Below are 26,937 nucleotides of genomic sequence, written 5' to 3'. Positions count from 1 at the left end.
TTGGAGATTTAATGGTTGATTATTACTTATTGATAGTTCGGACCCCACCACTGTGGGAAGAAGTCTAGCTCCATCTTTTGACGGCTTGGTTGCCAGCCCGTACAGACTACTGACATGACTCACCCAGGCTGCTTGGGTTTTCCCACAATTATGATGTCTACTTTTCCCCACTGCCAGATTTGTCAGCTTGCCCATAATAATTTGGACCATGCATGTTCCTGATAGGTTCTTTTTGCGACCCAACAATCAAGACAATACTTTTTTTTTTCCAGAGTCCATAAAATGCGATTTTCTTTGTCTCTTCCTCGTTGGATTGCTTTAACCATTTTCCTGGTTTGATGCGCAATTTGTGATTTCTGATTGCGCAAAGCTTTGTTGAACCAAGGTTGACTAACATGGTCACTTTTGTGTATGTGGGATGGCCCCAGAAGGTTTGAGTTAGAGGTGGCTGGGAATTTTGCCAGCAGGCCGCGACATAGCACGGCCCAGTCTTTGTTCCAATCTACATTGAGGGTCGGCTCCTTTTGTTGCATATCTGCAAGTGTTTTTCTTTCCCCCAGGGCACCAGCCGTCTGGAACACCTCCTCCATCACTAATGCTGTTTCCTTCTCACACCATTTCAATCTCTTAAGATTAAACAACTCTGGAGGATTTATTAAAGTATTCGAGGACTGAGGCTACTCGGGTTTATATGCTAGTTTCAATGATTGTGGGAAATGATCACTCTCCATTATGCATTTAATTTGAAAGTTCCTAACCAGTGCCCTTGCAGAGGAATTTATGAAGGTGTAATCAATAGTTGAACTTCTTTTCCAACTTACAAAGGTAATAGATGCAGGAGAATCCTTTTTGCTGTTTCCATTTAGTAAGGATAGGCCTAATTTTTCCAACTGATATCTTTGGGGGCATACCCCTTGCTATTTTGCGTTTACTCCTTTTGGGGACAATAGATTACGATTGATATCGCCACTAATGATGAGTGTGGACTCCTGGTATTGTCTCAGTATGGTTTTAATACATTCACACAGAGTTTCCAGTCCCCCCCCAAAAGCTTTTTTTGGGTGAATGTACACATTTATAAGGATTAGATCTAAGTGGCTGCACTGTGGTCTGCCCAATGTGATCTTAGTTTCTTGGATCCAATTTGATTCTATATCAATTAGGATTTTATTGCATATGAGGGCAGTGGAAATCAGGGTTGCCAGGCCTCCTTTCGCATGACCATGTTTGCTGTTAGACCTTGCTGAAATGTATGAGATGTCGTACCCGGACAACACAATGGATCTGTGCACCAGGTTTCTTGGAGTAAAATGATATCATATTCCTGAAGAAAGGGTTGGACTTCTTGATCATATAGAAGAGTTTGAATACCATGGACGTTCCATGAACAAATTTTAAAGTATGGATTGACTGCACCCTGCGACCTGATTTTTTGACTACTGTCAGGGATTTTTTTGTAGATAAAAGGGAGAGATTTTTTGGAGGCCCAAAATATGTGGCCTATTCCTGTTTCACCATCGTGTTTCACGACGGATAAGTTTACCCTTGCCAAAGGGATTCTATCTGCCCCTGTCACCCCTCTTAACACTGATTTATTACAGTTTCTGGGGGCCCGCAGTGGACCTGGGTAACAAGGGCGGTCTAATTGACTTAATTCGATGCCCCATGACAAAAAAGCGTAGGTGTGTGATATTAATTGATGCACATGGCCTGCTGTGGACCAAGTTGTGAGTGTGGCTTCTTGATCGTTCCCAAGTGGGTGGGGTTTAAACTCAACAGAGAGCAGATCGACCGATGAGATGTGAGATAGACTTCTTATTTTCCCAATTAATTTAAGACTGTTTCCTCCATTCAGGGTATCAAAATTGCCCTCTGATTTAAAATGGGGAATAAGGAGTAGTTTATGTGCCTCTGTGGGCCACGGCATCAATGAGGCATTTATGGATGCTTCCTTGTTCTGAATCGAATGTTTATAACCTGTATCCGACTGACACTGCAACATATATTTTGATGGCATGCCAGAGCTGGATGGACTCCTTTCATTCCGTCTTTGGGCCTTTTCCACCTTTTCCTGTTCCTGATTGATATCCTCTGTTGTTAAATGCTGATGATCTACTATGTCGTTAGACTCTGTATTTGTTTGAGAATTTACTGGCGTGCATACCCTGGGGACTGGTCTTTTGTTAATCGGTTTACTGGTAGTATATGACATTTTGGCCACATTCTTTTCAGTCATCGATTGACCAAGAAGGCGGCTTTGTTTCTTGTGTCTTTGACCCTCTGTTACTAAAGGTACAAAAACACTTTGAGAACTTGGGCCTAAACCAGGACATTCCTCTAACATTCCGGATAACTGGATATCAGATGGGAAAGAAGTGTCAGCATTAGCATTACTAACAACTGGCTGTTTGTGATGCGTAAAACATTGACATATACTTTTGTGATTAACTAATTTTGCTATTTTCCTTGTTTTCCTTTGCTTCTTCTTTTGTCTTTTTGGCCTTAAGTGTACTACGCGTTGTGAGGCATTATGGGGAGTATTCACCTCAATTTTTCTGAGAATGCTTGAATTCTTGCAATGGTTCCCCGATTGGTGGGCCCCTTTATGTGGACTGCTATGTGAGTTTCCGGGCTCTATTTGTGTCGTAACTTGTGGGGAAGATGCATTGAAGGGTTCTCTTGACAAATTTTCCGTGATATTTTCTTTTTCACCTTTTCCTGATTCTTCAAATTCTAAAACACAGAATCTTTCCCTTGTACTTAGGGCCTGTGCTCTGACCTCCGCTAATATATCATTTCATATGGGGATAATGGACTGAGGATTATCCCCTGAGATCGCACAGTCACACGCCACTTGCATGTAATTCTGTTTTTGGGCTCTCTGAATCAAATCATTGAGGGCTTGTAGTTTTGAATCAATACCCACGATATATTTAGCCATGATATTAAGTAAATCGACTTTGATATCTTGCTTATCTGCCTGGCACTTTATTGAGGTTGCCATGACGTCAAATGTTGACAGGAGTGTGCCCCACATGTTGGCTGGAATATCCGACTAAAGCTGGGAATTACGAGTACTATCCTGAAATGGGCTAAGGGAAATGAGGTACGCAACATATCTGCTTCGTGCTTTTGACTGGATTCATGGGGATGAATAGTTTTTCCTTGTTCTGTGCTTGTGTCACTATCAAGGGAGTCCGCATCAATGAGTTCTCTCAAGGGATGGTCTGGAGTCCCATCCAAGTCCGGCAGGTCCGACTCCTTCCTTGCCTGAATGATTGGAAGTGAGTCCTTCCAGACGCTGAAATCCAGGTCTAAAATTTACCCTGAAGAATACGGTCTTCGGGTTCGTCCTTTGAGCTCTCCTTGCCGAAGGCCTACCTTCCAGGCTCTTGCCGTGTGGAAGAATGACTTCCCAGACGGAGATCCTTCTCAGAATTTATCCTGGTCACAGCATCAGCTAGACCTATCAGAACTTTATATTCTTGCGGGCATGAATGCTCAATGGAAAAGAAGTCTGTGATTTTATACTCCACTTGTTCTGCTGATGGCATTAATGGTGTTCCAAGTTGGGTTCCCTCTGTTAAGTGGGCTGTGTCCCTTTTATTCCAGAGGAACTTAAACATACTACTGGGGAGTTCACTGGATGGAAATGCTTTGCTCTTTTTTAGGGTCTTTTTCTCCCCCCATCAGGATCGACCGAAGCTTGCCAGAACACATTATACTGGCTTACTTACTAATGCTTACTGACGCTAAAGGAGCGGCAACCTATGATGAGATTTATTCAAGTTAGTCCTTGTTTCTCTAGCAATCAAAAGTTCACTACTTGCGTGCTGTGCTGACGTGCTGTTCTGACACTAGCTCTTAATTCATGCGGTGAATAAGTTCCTAGTGTACCAGACAATTTGTCCAATCTAGTTGCGTGTTCTGGGTGCCGTCTCTCCTCCACGCCTATACGTTGTAGGTAGCACAAGGCTGGAACTGTGTGAGTGATGGAGGCAGTGGAGGGGCACGAGCACACCGACTGGAGGATTTAAGAATTCTTGGTGCAGCCAGTCAGCCAACCAGCTCAGTAATCACGGTGCCGCCTCTCCTCCACACCCCTAGACTATAGGCAATTGACTGGCATTAAATAAATAATAAATGATGGGGGCGGTGGGGGGCACGAGCGAGCCTGGAATGCTAAAGTATTGATGTACATGATGTGACAATCCGGCTGGAGTGAGGCAGAGGGGTGCAAAGGGGGAGCAAGGTGGGTAAGCTGAGAAGAAGCCAGTAAGGGGCACAGCAGGTAGGGGGGGGGGGGTAAAGCACTCACACCCCAGGCCTGACTGTTCCTAGCCTTCCCGTACCATCCACACCATCGCCGCCCCTGCAACCACCATGCACCCCACAACCTTCAACCAGCTCCCCAGCCGCCCCCTGCCTCCCTGGAGGGGCGGGGGGGTATTGAGGGCATGAGGGGTACTTCTTACCGGTATGTTGGTGTACCGATGTTCGGTGTTGACTACGATTGCTGGAGCTGTCTAACCATAGCGAGAAAGAAGAAAAACGATGGAGCTGATTGTGCCCCCCCCCCACACACACACACACAAGCCGCACCCAGACAAACGGGCCTCTTCCGCAGGGGTCCACAGGAGAAGCTGCAAGGAGTTCCTGGGTGAGCGCACGTCTCCCATGTCTCTCACTGCTGCTTGCTGGATTTGGTTCCGGTTCCAGCACTTTCTGAACCATTGATGTTTTATTTATGTATACATGCATGGCTACTGCTATCCTGCATTCATCTCATGATTTTGTGACACTCACCTTACTGGGAGAACTCAACTGATTCTCCAGCCTCAACCATGGCATTCATACTCAATCTGTAACAATTCCTCCACTAAAGCACAACAATCATGTCACTGCAGGCACAATCAGTCAATACAAACTCTACCCTGACATACCATACTACCTCATTTTCCTTTGGACCATCACTTGTGCTTCCTCTTAGGCTTACTAATGGTGACTGCTTAGAGTCCACAAAAATAGAGCACTTTCTGAAAACACTCTGTATATTTCACAACTCCTGTATGAAAGAAACCCCTTCGATTGGTATTGCACTGTTGGGGCACCTCACTTTACCATCCATATGGATGGCTTAATACCAAGCTGAGCTCCAGAAGCAGCACAAAGATCTATATAGTGGTCTACTGAGATTGTTAATGTTAAATGTGTCCAGAATGCTTAAGCATATGAGGTTTGGAATGCTGAAGCATAGGTGGTTTATTAGACTGATGCATTATGTTAAATTAAATACATGTGATGCATTACACTGTGTACTCGAGCAAATGCTTTACTGATCTTTTGCTATGAAGAAACATCCGGTAAAAGGGGTTTTGAGCACTGGCACTGAACTGATCTCTGGGGTTGCCGGTGTGCTACAAAGATATCTGGTCTTTTGCCTAGCTTTCCTCCTGTGATCACCCTCAAGTCATTGCAGGTGCAACAGCATCACAGGCTTTTCTGTAACGGGTGAGAAACCACTGGTAGCTCCCAGGTTATTATCAGTGAAAAACAGAGCACTGGGAGCCATTGTGAAAAGGTAAAAGTTGACCCACAAAGGTATTTATAACATATTAAGAACAACTGGTCCTTGTCTCTGATTGAGTTACTGGAGCAATGGCACTCTGTGTTACTTTGGGATAACATTTGGTACAGTTATGCTGAGTATTTGTTTTTGGGAATGTCTGCAGAGTGACAGAATGTTGGGCCATGGGTTAGTAACTGACACAAAAAGAGCTGCAAAGGTTATGGTTTTCTGGCAATGATAGCTACCTCAGTAGACCGGCATCTGCCAGCCACTTTAACTCCAATCAGCTTGAATCATGGAGCCCAAAGGAGCTATGCCTCTCCTAGAGACACTTATTATGCCCCTTTTACTGTGCATAACCAGTGGGGGGATAATCTGGGCCTGCAAACCAAAGACCATGCTGCTGCACCCTTTCCCAACTGAGGTCCAACGCAGAGCATGATGGTTGCAGAAACTGTAAAATTGACATCTGCATACCAAAGGGCATTGTTCCAGATCAAGATAGCTTTCTGTGCAAAAATAGTGGGTGAGAAATCCCTTGGCTGAAGTGTTGCAATGGGTAAAACTAGGGCATCGGTAAAAAACAGAGAACATAGTCTGGTTGTGTACTTGGTGGGAGGAGAGCTCTAGAAAGACGAGTGGCAGCCAAAGAAGGAATTACAAAGGCTGGTCACCGACTATGAAAGTAGAAGTGGGAAGCAATTCCCTCAGAAGTCAACACATTGGCAAGTTCATATAAAGGGTGCAAGAAGAATTTCTGCAGAACATACGGAGAGATGGTGAGGTAATATTGCCCCAAATCTGTGGATATCATGGTGTCAACTGTGGGAACTGCCAAAATAGTGTCAGTAACATGAGCCATATTGGTCTGCAGGATAGGATACCACCAACTCTGTGGAGCGCATAACTGGCTGAGCCAGCAAAGAGGAAGATGTTTGGCTACATCTGGGAAGGGAGAGAAAATGCGGTGGAACTACCAACGATCAGGCCAATTAGGTGCACAAAGTAGATCCATATGTTCGGCCAGATTGATGAATAAGATTTAACAGGGAAAACTTACTTTCAGTTCCTGGTAATAATTTATGACCAGCAAGCTCTGCTGAATGAAGTTTAGGAATGGCAGAGCTGATGACACTATTGAGCTGTGGCAGCGCATATTTTCTGGTTGCACACTAGACTTTTAGAGGCCAGGGCAGCAACATTAGCAGTACAGTGGCTGCCCCAGAATATCCAGTGCAGTTGCCTGCGACTAATTGAGCCATCAGATGGAGAGAGGTGATGGAACAAAGCTTGAGTAGCTGTGAGCCAAAGGTAAGTGGATCAACAGGAGGGGGAGACAAATATGTCAATCTGGTATTTTTTGATGGGCTACAGTCTAGCAGGTTGTTTTCAGAGAAAAAGTGTGGCATGACCTAACCATACAGTCAAGGCACATCCAATTCGAGGTCATGTGAAGGAGGACTGCATCTACAGCCCACAGGCAGGACTCGCAAAGTTATAAAAAATGTTACCAGACCTGAAGGTCTAGTGACTTGAATAATCTACTAAACCTAACTGTAATACGCTTTACCCATAACCTGGTCTCAAACTGTGTGATCCCAGGTAAGTATTTCATTTTACAGTTGCCTTTTTCTTAATTCTTACATTTAGGAGAACCTTCAAATATGCAAATTCAGCTTATCTGTTGTATAAAAAAGCACTTGTTTCATTTAATAGACTCAATGTTTGCTCCATGTATGATAAGAATTTAGACCACATACCAGGTACACATGACCCAGACTTGCCTTCTGGTTTACTAATAGCTAGAAGTGGGTGGGCCAACAAATTAACAGGTAGAGCCAAGTAAGAGCCGAGGTCAGGGTCTGGCTCTGCTCTTCGAGCCCGTGACAAACCATACCTCTAAATGTTTGCTATGTAAATCATATAACAAAAATCACGAAAAATATGATAAAGTTCCTTCCAAATTCTTAAAAGTTTCATTCTTAAGCATGTGGAAGCTTTGACATTAGTATGTCACATTATAGTACTGCACTGATGTATTTATTAAAAGTGATAGTGTCTAAACATGAACTTAGAGCAATTCCTGCCCCAGCACCCACGGTGGCAAAAGTGCCTTTAGTAAATTAAGAGACAATCAAGCTGTCATGTAAACCCTGTTTGTGCCACAGATTATTAGAGAGCAATATAATAGTCTATTAAACAAACAATAGTTTTTTGTACAGATCACATATTTAAAAGTGCTTTCATAAAAGATATTGAAGAAAAAGGAGTTTCGGTGAAATAACGTATATGCCTAGGATCACACAATTTAGGCTGGGTTTATCCAGGTTTTTTGGTTTCACTTTGTACGAATCATCCATTTAAAGGGTCTTTCCTTTTGTAGTTACCTCTTTGTTTTTACATCTGTGTGTTTATTATATAGCGCTTGCTCAAACCTAAGGTACAGGAGTGCTTTATGTGAGCACCATTTACATTACACAAGGTCACATTCATTTTTTAAAGAGACTTCGAGAGTAAGTGATTTGCCCTGAATCACAGGATGTCGAGCCAATGCAGAGACTCAAACCTGGTTCCACAATTCCAAAGTCAGCAGCTGTAAAACCACATCCTGGGTAGAGGGAAGATAGGCTTGTTATGGGTTCGAGGTTCCAGAGGGACGTCTAACTGAACCAGGCCTCGAGCTTTCAGTGGCTCACCCACTTCTATTAAAAGCATTGTATTTAGTGTGGAAACAAGAATGTTTCTCAGTTCCTGTTTAAAAAATCTCACTTTTAATTAACACATTACTAAAGCACTGTGTGGTACATCATTTACAGATTACCACATTTTCCTTTGAAACAGCTACACTTTTCAACTGACACAGTTTTACTGATAAAACTATAAAGCATATAACCAGTAATGTTTGGAAATAGGGTTTCAGCAAATATTTATCATGTGCACAAAACCAATTAAAGTGTTCTGATTTGTTTTCTATCCAATACAATTCAATGTTAGTTTCCATCACAATTATAAACAAATGTGCATTCCTAACAGCTGCTGTAGTTTGCAATAAAGATTGACACTTCATTTACAAGCTATTTAAATGTTATGGGTTGGAAAAAAACTGACATCCTAGATCCCCCCATGTACTTTTCTCAGACAGTTCACTTTATAAAATAATCTAACTTTGCGACATAGAAAGAAAAGTAAACAACAATCTCCAGGGCAAAATATGCAGCAGTATATGACAAGATAAAAGATTTTAAATCATCTTTATTCCTCATTCACTTTCTGTATGAAAAGAACACATTAGTCAGCAGGAGCTCTTTCGCCAGAATAGACCAGTAGTTTTTTGTGTTATGTGGAGAATCCGCATGTAGAATTGCCAACTGGTCTTGTGCATACTTATCTAGTCTTGGCTAGTGACAGTGTTATGCTTTGTGGCAATTAAGTTTCACACTGCAAGTATGGTCTTACAAGACACAGCAAGTAAAAAGCAGAGACTGAATGAAGGTGCTCCTGTAGACAGACAACCATCAAGTTCAAATTCCACTGTTTTTGCCCGAGCTATAGGTGTTTTTTATGTGACGTACGCTCGCACTATTGCCTGTGCAATGGCAGAAAGTAAACACGTTGTGCTTCTGTTTTTGTTGGTAATGGTGCTAACACGATCACATCAAAAACATAGCAACCGTGCTAAGAAATATTTATGCTTCATGTGTCCCATCACAAGTTAAACAATCTTGCTTACAAGTGCAGGGACAGTGCCATTAAATGTAAATAATGCATTATCAAAGGTGTTGGTACTTTCCTATTTAAAGAATATCTACCATGTGCCTTAAACAGATTGGCACTAGTGACCTGTACTGGTAACGTCTAATGTACGGTTCCCACGAGGCTTACACCTGATCAAAAGGATAGGGAGAACTTGGACTATGTACATTCAGCCTTTGCAACCATCTGTAGAGACTAATAAGTGGTGGCATCCTCTTCTTACTCACACATACGCTACAAATCCATACACAGCAATTGTTCATACTTAATCCACAAACTGGCTCCGTCACTGCATGTTCTTTGGTGGAGAATAGATATGTTCTCATAGGTATTCAATTTTAGAAGGAATCCCATTCAGAGGTTGGTGACTTACTTTAGGCAGATAAAGAGAAAATATTTGAGTCTTGATCTGGAGGATTTTCCACTAATGTCAGCAAATACTCTTTTAAGGGTGGGCTAGCCTTGGTAGGTGTAGACATAGACCTATATGTACCTCAACTTAAAATCGTTTTTACATGATCAGGTAATAGCCCAGACAAGACATGCCTGGTCACTGAGCAAGATCAAATAGCAAGTAAAATAACATAGTTACAAAAGAAAATATTAGTACGAACTGTTCTCAGTTAATGCTAATTGGCAATTCCATTCTCTGAAGGTTCCATCCTCTTTCACCTCTACATGGGACCACTCAGATCCTTCATTACCAACCACACCAAGGTCCAACAATATACCAATATGCCATGACAATCAACTGTACCTCAAAATCTCAACAACAGCATTCAGTGACTCAAATCCATTCTCCAGCTAACGCAGAACTGGAAGTTAAGTCCCTAACTGTAGCTCAAGGTTAAATTCCTCTTGTTTGCCAACAGCCACAGATTCAAGCATTGCTCTCTGACATGAAGGTAAATAGCTTCAACCTTTGGCTAACAGAGAATACAAAATCCCTTGGATTTACATTCTACATGGATCTCCCATTTAAACAACACATTGCCAGAAAAGCCAGCACAATATAAGCTCTCCCTCCTGATGAATGTGAAACCCTTTCTTCCAAAACGTGAGCTGATTTCTTAACAGTCGAAGCCTTGGTCCTCTTCCACACATATGGAGCAAACTCTGCTCAGCTACCATCAAGACACCACCTTAAAACCCCTGAAAAAAAGTCTAAAAATGTTTAACCGCATCACCTGAACACTGAAGAAATAACACTGCCCCCAACCCCTAAACACAAGCTTTTAGACAATCCAAACAATACTCCAACACACATGACAAAGAAACTAACCATCTCTGTTGGATACCTGTACACCAGGAAGTCAAGGCATTGCTAGACTGAAGACAAAAAGGTGCAACAAGATAAAATCAGAAGACAGTCTTTCTTCATTTATGCATCCGGATGTGGAGCAATATTCCCATTGTCATCAGAATTACTCAGTAAGTCCTTCTCTCAGGCAAGAAGAAACTAAAAAAAACACCTTTTCAATCAAGACTACTCACTGATATGCTCAAATCCACCTAGACCCCCCACACCCAGCTGCCCGATTTGGGTTAGGATTCTATCATTCTTGGGCTCCCACATCTGTTCAGTGAACCATTGCTTCCTACCTGAGTTTGTGCCACATGAGTACCATTAGGTAACAAGGAGGGACTCAAACTTATACTAGAGGGAAGAGCCGAGGATAACATTTTTCATTCATACTATCCACTCTCATGCCTTTATCGTTACTCTTGGTTATGGAAGTGGAGACTTTATAGTGAGGAATGGGATTTCCAACCAGTCAGTCCAGTTGTGCAGATGTGTGGCTATCCTACACTGACTACTGTGAGCAAGTCTGCTAAGTCTCTGAAACAGAGATGTTGTGGAGTGCCCAAATCAGCCCTCAAACCTTGTAAGATAAAGTATATAGGCAGGTAATGCAGCTTTAGACTTCTCAAAAACAAAACAAAAACAATGAATCAGGCAATGAATTGGCCTTGAGGAAGAAAAGAGAAATACTGATTGTGTTGTAAAAAAAAAACATTTAGGCATAGCCTCTCCCCTAAACTCCCTACCTGTAGTATGGCACACATTTTGTGAAAATCCACAAAATCCAAGTAGCCTGGACTGAATATCTATTACAAGTAACAGAGAGAAGAAGAGCTTTGCTTGAGCAAAAAAGGAGAGAAGGCTAGTCAATGGAATGACAAGATAAATGAATAAACATCTGATAGGATGTTATGGGGCTATGGGTGTACTGGTGGTAGAAGAGTGGGTTTCTATGGGAGGTAACGGTTACTGAAATTTAAGCACTGTTCCTGTTATATGTGTGATGTGCAGTTATCCTTAGAATTTTTTTTTCTCCAGATTAACTTTGAGGGGGTGAATATGACTACCAGGAGGGTAGTGTGTGCCAACTGATCCAGGATGTAAAAAATACTGCTGCATTTTTAAGCAGAAAGATGAGAAAAGGATTTTTTTTAAATCCAAAAATATGCAGGGTGGAGGGTGATAACTGTCAAATGGGCATCTGAAGAACACCTAAGTAGAAAACACATCACTAACCCATACATTAATGACAACAAAATCAGTACACATAAATTAAGTCATATGATTTGCTTCTCATGTAAAGAGAGATGGCATAAATAATGCCCATTGTTTTGGAACCACAAATGTATTTAGCTTATTAAGCGGTAAATTCAATGCTCTGTAGTCACAGTTACAAAGATACCTCCAATAGGTTGAGACGTCCAAGAAACTATGCCTTATTGAATCAGGATAGCGCCAGCAATATAAGAACACATAAGTTTGCTGTAACAGTTCATCTGAGTCAATCATGAACCCTCAGAAAAAGATTCCTGTCCCTTCCCCATGAAGAATTTATGGATGGAAACACATTCTACATACTTTGTTGTTCATTGAAGCCTTCAAACACTGTATGACTCGGTGCTGGATTCTTCTCTCGATCTTGTCATGGCTGCAAAAAAGGATAGAATTAGATAAACATTATGATGTCTTCTACTCTTGGCACAAAAAAGTAATATGCTTACAATCTGTGCCAGAATTAGCTTCTGCAACCTGCTAGTATATGAGGAAGTTTATTTGCAGCTTTATATAATGCGTACCAGACCCCAAGAGCAATCTGGGTGCTTCACATAACTCAACAATAAAAGCATTACTATGATGTAGAATTAATTAGCTGAGTGAGGGTACCACGGAGCAAGAATGATCAACACAATTATAACTGACTCCTGAAGAATATGGAGCAAGTCAACATATGTTATTGCTTTATGGGGAACAACATTTCTTCAGATGGAAGATGCTGTTCAAAGAGAAGGATTTTTGTCTCTTTTAAAGAAACCCTGGCTGGGGATGGTCCTTATAGCAAGTGGGATGGCATTCCATATTTTGGGGAAAAAAGCCCCTGAGAGAAAGCATGCTTCAGAGTTCTGTTTTTTCGAAACGGGAGTTTCCAGATGCAGGGAGTCAGTACTTCAGAGAGAGTAGCAACCGTCTATGATGGTTAGTCTGTCTGCCAGGGATCTAGCTAAGTCCTCAAGTATAGTCTTGTGGAAGATGCGGGGCAGTGTGAATGTACTATTTGCTTTAATGGAAATTCAGTTGAGTGTGGTCAGGACAGGTGTGATGTTTGGATCATCTTGCACCGAAGACTAAGCAGGATACAGTGTTGAGTGCTGCCTTCAGTGGGACTAGGTGGATTCTGGGAATTCCTATTATTAATGAGTTGTTGTAGCTTAATTTCGGGCGGACGATCGACTGAAGCACCATTTTGAAGTCATCAGCAGGAATGAGCTGTTTTATCTCTCAGAGAAGCATGATTTGAAATTGGGTGCCCTTCACTATCACATTAATATAGGCTTGTAGATAAAAGGTATTATCAGGTATAACATCCAAATATTTCATCTGGTCTAAAAGGGGTGCTTTACAGTCAAGTAAGCTAGAGGAGACCAGCCACATATTTACAGGTGAGTTGCAGTGAAGAGAGTAGACGTGTGAGTGTTCAGTTTCAGTTGGTGAAGCAACATCCATGACTTCAGATCAGTGAGAATCTTTGACAAGTTTGCTGTATCCCCTGAAGAAGAGAGTTATTTTTATCTCTGTGCTGGTGGCAGTTAGATATACTCAAGTTTTTGAATTTTCTATGAGGGAGCAAAGGGGCTCCATGTAAAGGATGAATAGAGTTAGAGAGAGGATGGAGCCTTGGGGTACTCCTTGATGCAGACGCAAGGAGTTGGAGATCGAGAGTTCAATAGCTTGACCTGTTGAGAGCAATTCAAGAGGTAGGACTTGAACCAGTTCAGCACTGTACCTCTGATCACATTCGATCTTCTAAGATTTATTTGAGGGTTGAGTAATTATGTCAAATGAAGAGAGGTCCAGGAGAATGAGAAGACAGGAGTCTCAGTTGTCCATTATGGAAAGAGTGTCATTTATTATTTGTAGCATTGTTTCCTTGGTACCACAGTCAGATCTCAAACTTGACTGGTGGTCATCAGAAGGGTTGTTCTTTATGTACTTATTAATCTGATTTGCCACACAGCTTCCCAACAATTTAGCTAGGAATGGGAGGTTGGAGTTGGATGAAGGTTGCTGAGGTTGGTAGGATCTGCATCTGGTTTCTTGAGCAGAGGGTGATCTAGCCATTTTCAGGAATTCAGACACTGTGAAGTGACTGAGGGAAGAGTTGACTACCCAGGTGAGGTATATTTTTAACCGTATTGGCCGGTATGAGGTCAGCTAAGTGCAAGGACTACCTGACTGCTGCCATAGTGTTTCTCAGTGTAGATTCAGTTAGCATTTTGAAGCAGGATCATTCCTCTTGGGATTTGTATGATAGTGTGTCCAAGGAAAGTATGTCTGTCTTTTCAGAAAGACAGTTCAATTTTGTTTATCTTGTCCATTAAGAGATATTATCACAATTTTCTTTGTTAGCTGAGATATTAGGATGAAGCAGATGGAAGGTGTAATCCATTACAACATCATCCGTTGTTTACTGTTGGTCATTCTTATTTCCTTCCTGAAGAATTCTGCTTTTGATTTGACTATGTGGCATTTGTACTCTTTACGCTTAAATCAAAGTAGTTCTAGTGATTCTTTGCGGGGTTTAGTCACCAGGTGCATTTTATAGTTCTAAGTTTCTTCCATTCCTCTAGATGTTTAAACATCAACTGAGTAGACATGGTGATGTTAAGTTGTTTGAGTGGGGCAATTTAATAAGCCATATCTGTCATAATTGTGTTGTAGGTTCTCTATTAGTCAGATAGTGTCATTAATTCTTGGGCTACAAAAGCTTTGTGGAAATTTGTTAGGTGACTCTGAATAGGGCTCTAATCACCCAAGAGGGCATCCAGGCCCTTGTGCAGGTTTTTAGGCATGTGGTCCCTGCCGCATTGTTTGCTGATCCAAGTCTTCAGCTTCATGCGAAACATAAGTAGCAAGAACAAGGCTCCCATGTGTTGTGGGAGGTCGTTCCATGTTTGAGGTGCTATGTAAATGAAAGAGCAACCTCCTGTTCCACATTTGTGAATGCAGTGGGTGTATACGAGTGAGCGCAAGGCTGAGCATAGGTGTTCTGATGGGTTGTGAAAGTGTGTGCGGCTGTTGAGGTAAACGGATCCGTTGTTGTGGAGGGCTTTGTAGTGGTACATGAGGAGTTTGAATTGGCTGCATTTATGAATGGGGGTGGGGGGGAGGGGAAGGGGACAGTGGAGCTCCCAGAGGTTTGTGAGCTTTGAAAGGACTTGATGAAGTTTTTAGAGTCCCCAACCTAGGTCGGGCTGAATGAGGGCATTTTACTGAAAAGAAGGCAAAAGGGCACAAGAAAGTGGGTCAGACTAGTCAACTGGTATTGGTGGGGTTGACACTCAATGGGGTATTTTTGCTAATGATGAGGTTGAGGATGGGAATTTTGGTATGGGTAAGGGTGCAACAGAATTGTTTTAAGTCACTGTTTATATAAACAAAAGTTAGTAGAGTAACTGTTCAGTCAGATATATGTTCCTAGTTTAAGTTGAAGTCTCTGAAGAAAATGTTATTAGATTTGTTCATTGACTTTTCAGTTATTAACACCATCAGGTGATCAACAAAGAGACAGATGTAACCTAGAGTGATAAATGGCCTTCAAATGGAATTCCTTAAATTCAACACAGAGGCACTTCAATCCATGTGCCTGGGCTAACTTTAAATTTCTGCACTGGAGGAAGAAACTGTGGATAACATTGACCCATATACCTTGTTTCCCTGTTCAGTATTGGTGGATAATTAAGAAATCAGGGTGAACGAAGAAGTCAAGTATGGTTTGTGAGGAGTGCGACAGGCACTTTTCTGTCAGGAATAGGAGGTTGGGGTTGTGGGATTAGATCAGGTCAGCAACTGCAATCCTGTGGCTAGCTGCTGATCTGCAGTTATGGTGAAGGCAGTTGCAATTGGAAGTAACAGATTTACATATGGGATAAAAGGTGATGAGAGCTTATACACAATACTGGGATTTCTTATGGGCCTTCTTTGGTCTGTCTATCATGATGATTGGAAAAGAAGAGGGGGAAGTTGTTACATCTTACGGAATGAGAGTGATGCTGGATTGAGGGTTATAGTGAATAAACTTGAACAGTTGAGGGGACATGTGTTGAGTATTTTCTAGAGGAAAGAGCCAAAAGAATAATGTTCTCAACTTCTATAGTTGTTAAGTGTCTCCTCTGTAACATGAGGCATGGGAGGGGTTTTGGGTCAATATTAGGATGGGAGGTGGATGAATTAGCTTGGAGATTAAGGACCGATGCAGTCATCCTTCACAATAGTTAAGGTCCAATCTATGCAGGTTTTATTAAATTTTGGAGAGGGCATCAGTCTGCGGCATAAAGGGGACTCAGAGTATGTGAGTGTAGGATAAATTCAAGAGGTTTCAAGGCACTGGTTAGGCAAATGTTAGATGAGGAAAAGGTTTCATTTCAGAGAAAAGTCTCAGTTTTGTCAGTGAAAGCATTCTGTGCAGGGGGAGTTGAAGATGCATTTGTTTGGCTGGGGAATTCTGGATGGCAATGCCTGTGCATTACTTGCATATTGACAATTTTGGATAGGAAGGTGAGATATAGGGGTTTTCTAGTGAATAAGACAGGTTGCTTCAATAGGAATGTTTGAGATAGAGCAGTGCTAGAGTATCTGAGAGAAGTCTACATGGCGGTGGAGTCTAATTGATGGAGTGTGAGTTCTGTAGCCGAGAAAGAAACTGCCTTCAAGAGAGAGGGATGCCTATTTTCAGTTGGAGTTTTAAGAACTTGGTCTGCATCTTTAGGACACAAGGATTGTTGTATTGAAGACATGACAGATAAGGGGCTGGAATCACTGTGTGTGATAGGAGGGGCAATTGGAGGAGGAGAGAGGAAGTAATGATGGAGGTGGGAGGAGATATGAGGAGAATTTAGAGAAGTAGAATAGGTTAGGAGTACAACGAGGGGAAGGTGAAGCAGGAAGGGGTGAGATTCATGAGGGAAGAGAGGGGGTGGAGATGGTAGAAAGGGAGTGACTTACATTTATAGTTGAAGACTGCCAGGACTTCATCTTTGGACAGAATCATCATCTTGCAGTGGTTAAAGATTGAGAATGACAACTTTTCATTTGAGGGAGTAATACATTTTTCATTTGAGGGAGTAATACATTATTTCCCATGTGTTTTTTATTTATTTATTTTTAACTTTTACCACCGACATTTCTTTGGAGAAAATTTCTTCCCAGAGCAAAGGGTGGTGGGTGAAAATAGGAGATTTTTTTGGTATCCTTTGTGACCACATTGACATTGGTCAGCAAATAGTGTCTCTGGGAGTTCTCTCATGAGGTCAGCTTTCGAAACGTTGTCAGAGGGGAGAAAGTTAGTGTATTGAGCCATGTGTAGAGCCTTGGTTGGGGGCACTGTGTAGTTTGAAAGGCTTTTACTTCGTACAAAGGTCATCTGGTGGAGTTCGTGAATATGGATTGCCTGGATCCTATATGTGACACCGGCAACTAAATAAGAATTCAATACTTTTGCATATAGGTCAGGCATGTTGCTATTTAATAGTTTCATCACAAAGTTCAAGCACAAAGAAGTTCTTTGTGGAGAGGACGACATCTTCTAGTGACCATGTCATATTAGAGATCAGTCATAAAGCTATCCAGGGTTTCAGCACACATCACTGCAGAGGAGCAGTTTGTTACCATGTGTGTTGTAAGTCTAGGCACAAGACAATTCTGCAATCTGTTAAAAATCATTCAAAACCTGGGCTCTGTCAGGCTACAAAAGTGAGTACCTTTCTGTTTGCAAGGCTTGCTCTACCAAAAAGACCCCAGGATGGCAGCAAGAGTGAGTCCTATTACTGTTTTTATGATATATTCCAGGAGCCCCAGGATTTTTGGGCCGGTTAAGCATCTTTCTATGACTATGGGTATCTTACACCAGATGACAAAAGATGACCTCATCACTCTACTGGGTAGATGGTGCTCAAAGAGGATAAGTCGCAGATGACCAACACAGCGAAGTACCAGGGTACCCAAGGACTATGCTTGGTCAATATAAACACTTCAGATCCTAAAAAGCGCAGCGGAACAAAGGCACTCTGCACCTGAGCACAAGGATACTGCCTGAGTAAAGGGAGATATAGAGCCGAGAAGTTGCTGGATGAAACATGCATCTACAACAACAAAGATATGCTTAAATCTTACAGCCCAGTACCTCTATTTAGGAGTTACGTGGCATGGCACAAGAGGTGGTAAGGTGTCTTGTCCCATGGTTGTTCGTTAGCCCAAAGAAAAATAGTTGTTAGATGTCTGATAGCATTGTGTGACAGTAGCTTGATTTCTTACTGAAGGAAAATATTTTAGGGAGACGTTACGTATGGCATTCCAAAATACAATACACACAACAGAAATTCTGAGCAGAAGAGTAGTGTTAATTTTTGTTAATTTTGTACGAAGTTAATTGTTCACATTTAGATACACCTAAAAAGCTCTGTTGTAAGCAAAACATTACTCAAAGCAATCACAACAATCCTTCAAATACTGATTAACTTTTTTATTGTATGAAACTGTCTCGATGATAGCAAGATTATATTTGCAGTTCATTCCAAGGGAAATACATAATAATTTGCTAATAACTTTGCCCTCTTTTACTATTTGTGCACATAATTATGCATAAACTTGGGTCAGCAAGCTAGGGTTCAACCTTTTGAGCTGGGAAGTGTGCTATAAACTGGATGTGAAGTTCAATTACACCATACCCTGGAAATGTGGTGCCTCAGGAGTGGGGCCACTGGGCCTTCACAATGATGGCTTAAGTGAACCTCCAAAAGGGGTGATCGTACTTGAAAAATGGTTCAAGAGTTCGCAGACAAAATGCAAATAGTTGCATTTGAAACAGTGAGGCATGGCCCTTTTTCCATCGTTAAAAGCTCTGTCCCGTATAGTCAAACAAAATATTGTATTGCAGCATTTCAATGTTGCTTATTACCACTATGTAGGACGCTGAGGCACAGCCCCACACAGTAAATACACCATGTAGGGTGTATGGTTGATAAGTGTTTCTGTTTTGAGCCTATAGGATAAGTGTTTTCAGGTCATGTGCAATGCCCACTGAGGTGCAGTTATCGTGTTGTTATAGACTATGGACACAGCACTTAGCAGTGTGATGGGTGCAGTGCTTAATTTGTGCTTGTTGTTTCCGGTACTGAGCACCGGCACTTATTTGTGAGGGCCCGGGCTTATTCTTATGCCTCAAGCATTTGCTGCAAGCAAAAGATACATATGGGAAATACGCAAGAAGAAAACTAAAATGCGTCATAAAAGGAGAAAGTTGTAGGATGAGCTGAAGGGGCAGGCGTGGTCGTAAATGGATTGAAGAGGCCCGAGATGGCTTCAGGATACGCTGCCTCAGTATTCACTGCTGGCAGATTTAATTACAGCAGTCTTGTGTTTAAGAGAAGGGTTTTGAGCACCGGCACCTCTTTATTTACAAATTAAGCAATGGATGGGTGAGGGTATGTGAAAAGAGAAACGTGCCAATTATAATAATGACTAACTAGTGGTATGCTGTGTGACCATACACCAAGAGGGGGTATAATCAGGAAGTACCTAGTAAAACATATAGCAACATGTCAGGCACAGATGCTACTGAATGAGAAAAAAAATCCAAAAGGGCGTGATTGGGAATTGGTGTCTGTCAGAATGACACTGGCCAGTCCCAAGACACACACATTAAGGAGGCCTAAAGAGATCAATTTGTCACTGATTGATCAATGAACTGTATACCAACATTTCCGTCAATGTTTTCAATATTTAAATTCTTAGTTATTTCACTCATTCAGAACTATATTGTGATTTCCAACCTGAGGAGCATAAATCCTCTGCTGCTATGCACCCTGCGTGATATCAGTTTCAATATATTCCAGTGAAATTAAACGACCCAATACATTTTGGGTTGAAGAAGCTTTCTTCAGGGGTAACTGGAGTATCAATTGTGCAGTGGATTAGAAACACCGTGAGCAAAGGCAGAGTGGCTCGTCCCCTTTAGTTTAGCTATGGTCTCAGGACATCGTGGAGAATCAGGGAGGGGGGCACTTGCCCTCTACCCTAAATGTGTCAGCCATCACCCCCTGGCCCCACTGGGATATTTTATAATTTTTTTCTTTTTTTTTTGTGTTGCCACAGACTTGCAGATTCAACACAAATTTGTAGCAAACGTTTTAAAAAGAAGTTTTTGGACCTGGGCCTGCCCCCTCTCCCACCAGCCTGAGGGGCAAGTTATGCCCCTTTATATCTGAATCTTGAGTCCTAAGATGGCTGTCGTCACATCGTTGTTAATGTTGTGGCAGCCAATTAGATCTCATCATGTGATCTGTAGGCTCCGCAAATAGTCCATGACATAAAATGTTTTATACATTTTGAGGCCTAATTTCTCAAAACTACTGAAAGGAATTACACTAAACCACAAAATACATGTTTTCTGGACCAAAAGCTTGCTGTCTGACAAATCTGGTGTGAATCCCTAGAGTTGCTTTTCTGGGATTACTGTTTAATTTCCCTATAAAAAAATAAATAGGGAAAACTTTTTTGGAGACACCTCCTTTTTTCTCAGCCCCCGCTTCACGGATCACCCTGAAACTTTCCAGGAAGGTGGAGGAACTTTTTTTGGAAAGTTTTTTGAAAATTGGGCAAATGGTGCCCAAGTTAATAGCAAACCAAAATATGCTTTTCCTATGGAAACATTATCCGGTGTGCATGTGTGTGGGTAGGGGGGATATATGTATATATATACATACACACACACACACACACTTACTGACGGTCACCAGTAGGTAGTTAAGGTTAGGACCTTGTTTCCATAAGAAAAGCGTTTTTTCTTTTGCCAATAACTTTGGTACTGTCTGGCAAATCATCAAGAAATTTTAAAAATTAATTTGCAACTGAGCTCTGCTGCTATCTCGAAAGTTTCAGGATGATTTGTCAAGCAGGGGGAGGGAAAAAAGGGGATCCCAAAATGCATTTTCCCTATGCAATTTTCCGTAGGGATTATAGGTACATCTAACAGCTCGAATTGCTGGACGCAATTACACCATGTTTTGCAGAAGGATAGCTCTTGGTTCAGAAATGGACCTTTCTGATCTGGTGTAAAGCCATTCAGTAGTTTTCAAGTAATCACAGAAAAAACTAAATTGTATATCTAGGGACGCGTTCCACCCCCGCCCAGATCCAACAGATCTCATGCGGAGATCTGATTGGTTGCCAACATTTCAACCAGAAATTGTTGGCAGCCATTTTCGGGCTCTGACTCAGCCGAGTACCCCCCCAAAAAAAGTGAAAAAAATAAATAAAAAGGGGCAAGGTAGGAATACCCTGACCCCCTAGGCCTGGTGGTGGGGTCCCGGTCTGGGGCAAGAATTTTTTTTTTTTTACATTTTTGCAGCGAAACCCTGCTTGTATAAACATGACCCCCGGTGGGCCCGGGGCAGAAAATACTATTTAAGATGGGGAGAGGGCTGCACACGGCCCCTTCCATAGCCAATATTAGCCCCCCAGGGAACGGCACCTCTCCGAAGGCACATACAGCCCCAGTGACTACCACCTACCCAGGGTTTGGCCAAATTTTAACTGGTAGGGCTGCTGCGTGACACCCCTCCCGGGCTGTTTTCGCCTCCGGGGACCACCACCTCCCCCGGTCTGGCCCTACAGAAACAAAGGAGAAGGCCGTATGGCCCCCCTCTTAGAGCTATTAATGGCCCAGGGAATCACCACCATAACCCCCTAGGGCCGGCTTCCTATGTCTCAAGTTTCCACCCTCTGGACATACTTTGCTGTTACTTGCTGTTACTTGCCAGGAGCAATGAAAGCTCAGGCCAAGCGAGAACAAACAGTAAGTCCACTTACATTGTGCGGGAGCAGGAAAACTGCTCCTGCTCACTGGAAGCAGACTTTTACTTATGCCCTCGCCATGCATTGCTATTTACCCCACATCTTATATCATCATTGATAACATCACTGCAACGTTAGCAATAAAACTATTGAAGAGAAAACTGTACATGGTGGGACACGAGTTATAGTTACCTTAGGGCACGAGTTACAGTTTCCCGAGATAACTATAACTGTTGAATTTCTACGGTTTTGTGCGTGTAAAATCTGAACCTAACTATAATGTCTTTGTAAACTTTGTGTTTATATATATATATATATATATATATATATATATATATATAATCATCCTCAATAGATGGAACAATAGCCATCCAACGGCTGCGCCAATCCCGCAAATTAGATCCGGACCATCGGAGAAAAGTCGCATTCAGCAAGGCCGTGCTGAATTCATAAAATATTTATTAAATATTAAGGTTTTTACAGAGTCCTGGAAAGAAATGTCAACGCGTTTCGGCAGAACGCCTTCAACTGGACAAATCTGGCCAACAAGCCGGCACCGTATATATACAAATTGAACTCCATCCTTTGTTTTCATTATATATATATATATATATATATATATATATATATATATATATATATATATATGTCCATATATATATATGTATATATCCATATCCAAGAAATAAGTGACTCAAACAGATGGTCTCGTCTAAGAACTAAAATATATTTCCACTACAACGTTTCGGCTTCCGCCTTCCTCAGGTAGTACAAGATGGTTTGCTCAGTGGCTGCACAGCTGACACTGCTGGATTTTCAAAAAGCCTCATAAGTCCAGATTCCAATTGGAATGTGGAATCAATGCAGTCTTGAGAACTCTATAGCTATGCAGAAACAAGCGGTTTTGTCAGTGATGTTCATTCCATCTGGATGCCTTATTCCATAGGTACTTCTTGTAACAGAGCTAGCTACTGATGATGTTTGTAAAAGGTATTCACCTGTGATGCACCTTTTATGATCACAGCAATGAACTTCTGCATTTGTTACAGCTTGCTTAAGTTCAGCTCTCACAATAAGCGATCATAAATCGGGAGCTCTGCGGGAAGCAATGACTGGCGGTTTTGGAAAAAGCTTTTGCAATTTTTCACAAGTGGATAGTAAGAGAACAGTTGCTTTCATTATATTTCTGTAGGTGGGAGCTGATGGATGATAGTTGATCACAAATGGGATTCTGTCACTTTTGTTTCTTCTTTTGGTATTCCAAACAAGTGCTTCCTTGGGTAAACGCAAAAACGTATCAATTTGTTGCAGAATGATATGCAGAGGATAGCCTCGCCTTTTTAATAATTTAACAAGCTCCTGTAGATGGTCTTTACAGGTGTCTTCACTGGTGCAAATGTGTCTTATTCTGAGTGCTTGTCTGTAGATAATGCGGAGTTTAGTTTGGGGGACGAAGTCCAGTTTAGATACAAATGAGGATCTGTAGGCTTGTGATACAGATCAGTTATACTTTTTTGCTCATTAATAGAGATTAACACATCCAGAAAAGGGAGATGACTTCTGTTTAGTATTGCTGCTGGTGAATTTGATGGTAGGATGGATACTGTGAATAAAAGCTGTAAATTGCACCAATGCTTCCTGCATTCCATATTATAAATATGTCATCAATGTATTGTAGCCATACCAGTGGTTTGATGCTGGAACACGCAAGTATATAGTCCTCCAGTTTGCCCAGGAAGATAGTTGCATAGGGAGGAGCCATCCGAGTGCCCATGGAAGTCCCTTGTATCTGCAGATAATGTTTATCATGTGAGGTCAAATTGGTGGATTGAAGGAGAACTCTTGTGAAGTTGGTAAGCACATTTTTTATGGGTTTTTTTTTAAAGTTGTTTTATTAAGAGCTTCAGATAATACCATAAGCCCATCATCATGTGGTATATTGGTGTGATGTAACATCAAATGCAGCGAGAAGCCAGAAGAAATATAGCCAGAATAGCGTCTTCATCAAATGTGTAGGATTGGTTTAATTTTTCAATAATTTGAAGGAAGAGACTGGTGTCCTTAACAAATGATGGAATTTTTAGACAATGGGCTGGAGGTGCAGGTCAACAAATAAAGAGTCTCTCGGTGGCTGTATCACTGCCAGAGATGATGTGACGGCCAGGATTGTTCATTTTGTGAATTTTGGGACGCATATAAAATCTCCCAGGTCTTGGTTTGGGATGCAGAAGTAGATCTGCTGTTGTTTCATCAATGAGGTTTAAGCTCCTGTACTTTACAACCTTGTTCTTGATTTCTTTGTCTTCTGTGAGATCAGTTTCTAAAGGTTTGTAAGTGTTGGCATCCATAAGTTGTCTCATTCCCTCCTCAATATAATAACTTACTTTCGTGGCAACCAATGCACCACTTTTGTCTGCCGGTTTTATGATGACATCTATTCTCTGCTAAATGTGGTGGAGAGCCTTTCTTTCTGCTCTGGTAATTTCATCAAAAATCCTTTTAGGTGGTGATTCTTTGACGAGTTTGCTAATGGATAAAATGTATGTATCAAGAACAGGATTTCTACAACATTAGGGAGTCCATGATTTGGGATGGTGGAACTTCTTAAACGGATCTGGAAGGTAGCTTGGCACATCAACATTAGACATATTGTTAAAGTATTCTGCAAGTCTGCATCTTCTCTCAAAGGTTTTCAGGTCTCTCATCATGTTCACAGCTGTATTACGGTCCTTAGGTACAGGACAGAAATAGAGGCCTTTGCTCAAGAAGTTTGATTCACCTGGTGATAGCAGCCCCCCAGTTAACTCACTAACTGTATCTGATGACTGGAAGGGTTGTAGCTGGCTGGTGCTGTGCATTCTTTTTTCCTCTTAGAAATCTTCTGGTTTTTTTATGCGGTTTACTCACAGGACATACACTGACAAGTGAATCTCCAAAAACAGAATGATTTATGAAGTGGTGAGTTGGGAGAGGAGGTATATGAAATCTTAACATGTCTCTCTTCAGTTTTGCAGATTTAATTTTAAAAGCATTCCTTGCTGTCATCTTTACTTCTGCAATCCTCTGTAGTATGTGTGCCACTTCAGGGTCACTTTTTGTGTTCTTTAAACGTTCCAGTTCTTTTTGTAGCTTGGTTTTAAGCATCTGCATTTTTGAATGGTTACTTTAACACATACTGATAGTATGGCCATTGATGAGTTATACAGTAAAATATTCAATGAAGCAGATCGTCCACAGTTACTTAGTTTAAAGGGTGGCTTAGATTTAATCTCCAACGCCATGGCATAGAGGTTAATTTTTTATACATTTGTAAATGTGCTATTGTAAATTGCAGAAGCTTTTTCCAAAACGGCCAGTCATTGCTTACTGTAGAGCTCTCAATTTACGATTGCATATTGTGAGAGCTAAACTTAAGCAATCTGTAACATATGCAGGAATCAATTCCTGTGATTCTAAAAGGTGCATCCCATATGAATACCTTTTACAAACATCATCAGTAACTAGCTCTGTTACAAGAAGGACCTATCGAATAAGACAACATTTTACATGTCACTCAACATGCATTATGTATGTGATTCAGTGCCAAAGCTGTAAAAAAAACAATATGTAGCCCAAACAGGGAATGACCTTCATACACGATTCAGGAACTACAAATCAGCCATAATTAACAAGAAACGTGACTAGCCTGTAGCTAATCATTGTAACTCTGTGGACTATTTACTATCAGATTTGAAGATTTTCCCTGTGGAACACATCTTAAAGGAAAAACTACTGGACATCAGAGAAAACTTCTGGATATATCGCTTAAAATCACTGCATCCAGATGGACTGATCATCACTGACAATACCACTTGATCTCTGCATATCTGAAGAGTTTTCAGGACTGCATTGATTCCACATTCCAATTGGAATCTGGATTCATTATACTTTTTGAAAATCCAGCAGTGTAAGCTGTGCAGCCACTGAGCAAACCATCTTGTACTACCTGGGGAAGGTGGAAGCTGAAACGTTGTAGTGGAAATATATTTTTGTTCTTAGGTGAGACCATCTGTTTGAGTCACCTCTTTCTTGGATATTTCATTCTTGTGACTCATTGTATCCTTTGAGATCCAGACTTTTGCCCTAGCTGGCTGTTTTCTTATGGTGATCCTTCATCTTCGAACATGTACATATATATATATATATATATATATATATACATACACACACACAAATATATACACATATCATTCACGTGATCAAGGCTGTGTTGACAGCCGAAACATGTTGTGATTAAAAGCCTTTGCTTTACGTTTTGGAAGTCCTGAATGTGCGAATTTCATTGCTTTTTGTTTGGATTGAAAATATATATATATATATATATATATATATATATCTATATATATACACATATACACACACACATATATACACACACATATATACATACACACAGGGATGTACCAAGTGTGATATGCTATTTGTTACCGTTGTTGATTGTGGGAAGGCGATGTGACCCAAGAGACTAAACCACAAGAGGGCCAAGATCCCCCCCCGTTCCACAGCAGTGGTAATATACACTATAAGCATATGGATATGTGGTTAAGCCATGCTTCATGTGTATTTGAATTTAAAAAAATGATTTACCCAGTAGGACACGTTTTAACTTTGGTAATGCTTTTTTGTGGTGTATACTCTATCTAGCCACCTATGACTCATCTTTTGAGTATTCCAAGGCTTAAGACCGGATCTGGAGTCTATCCTAGAGACTGCTACAATGCACATTGCGGGTGGCACAATCTGACAGTTTGCAACTTTGCACAACCTCCAGAAATGACAGCACTGAGCAGTGTATAGGTGCCTCCCTCCATGCTGACATCTGTTCCTTTTGAACTCTGCCACCCTCTGACACAGTTCAACCTTAACAGATCTGAAATGATAGTGTGTTGAATGTTAACTTGGGACCTTCTTAGAATAACACGAAGAAGGGAAGGCAGTGAGGAATCTGCAGTTAAAGTATCCACTGCAAAGAGCATTAGCAACAACAAGTAGTTTGTTCTTCTGATAGATACTTCTACCTGCACATTCCTCACCAAATTAATAGACAGCCAAGCCAAGCACTACCTCCAAAAGGAAGAGGGAATGAGGGGTGGATTCACACAAGAAGTCCTGTAGGACCCAGCAAGCAAAATTGCCCTCCCTGTAGACTTGTGGAAGCAGTTGGTGAACGTGTACACAGAAGCCCATGTAGCAACGTGACACTTTT

At 41.4% G+C, this 26,937-nt stretch overlaps 1 protein-coding gene across 4 annotated transcripts in view; it reads right to left on the bottom strand.

Moving 5' to 3' along the window:
* The window catches only part of DIAPH3 (diaphanous related formin 3), a 1,960,340-nt gene that overhangs the window by 1,308,981 nt on the left and 624,422 nt on the right, over positions 1–26,937 (bottom strand). For all 4 annotated transcript variants that reach the window (XM_069205304.1, XM_069205305.1, XM_069205302.1 and 1 more), the window contains exon 7: positions 12,204–12,273. In XM_069205304.1, the coding sequence (XP_069061405.1) occupies positions 12,204–12,273 (70 nt within the window). The remainder of the gene's footprint in view (positions 1–12,203; positions 12,274–26,937) is intronic.

The sequence above is a fragment of the Pleurodeles waltl genome, chromosome 8 (assembly GCF_031143425.1).
Source record: "Pleurodeles waltl isolate 20211129_DDA chromosome 8, aPleWal1.hap1.20221129, whole genome shotgun sequence".
Lineage (NCBI taxonomy): Eukaryota > Metazoa > Chordata > Amphibia > Caudata > Salamandridae > Pleurodeles > Pleurodeles waltl.
Note: the sequence above shows the minus strand (reverse complement) of the source record. Positions and strands in the feature narration are given on the sequence as shown.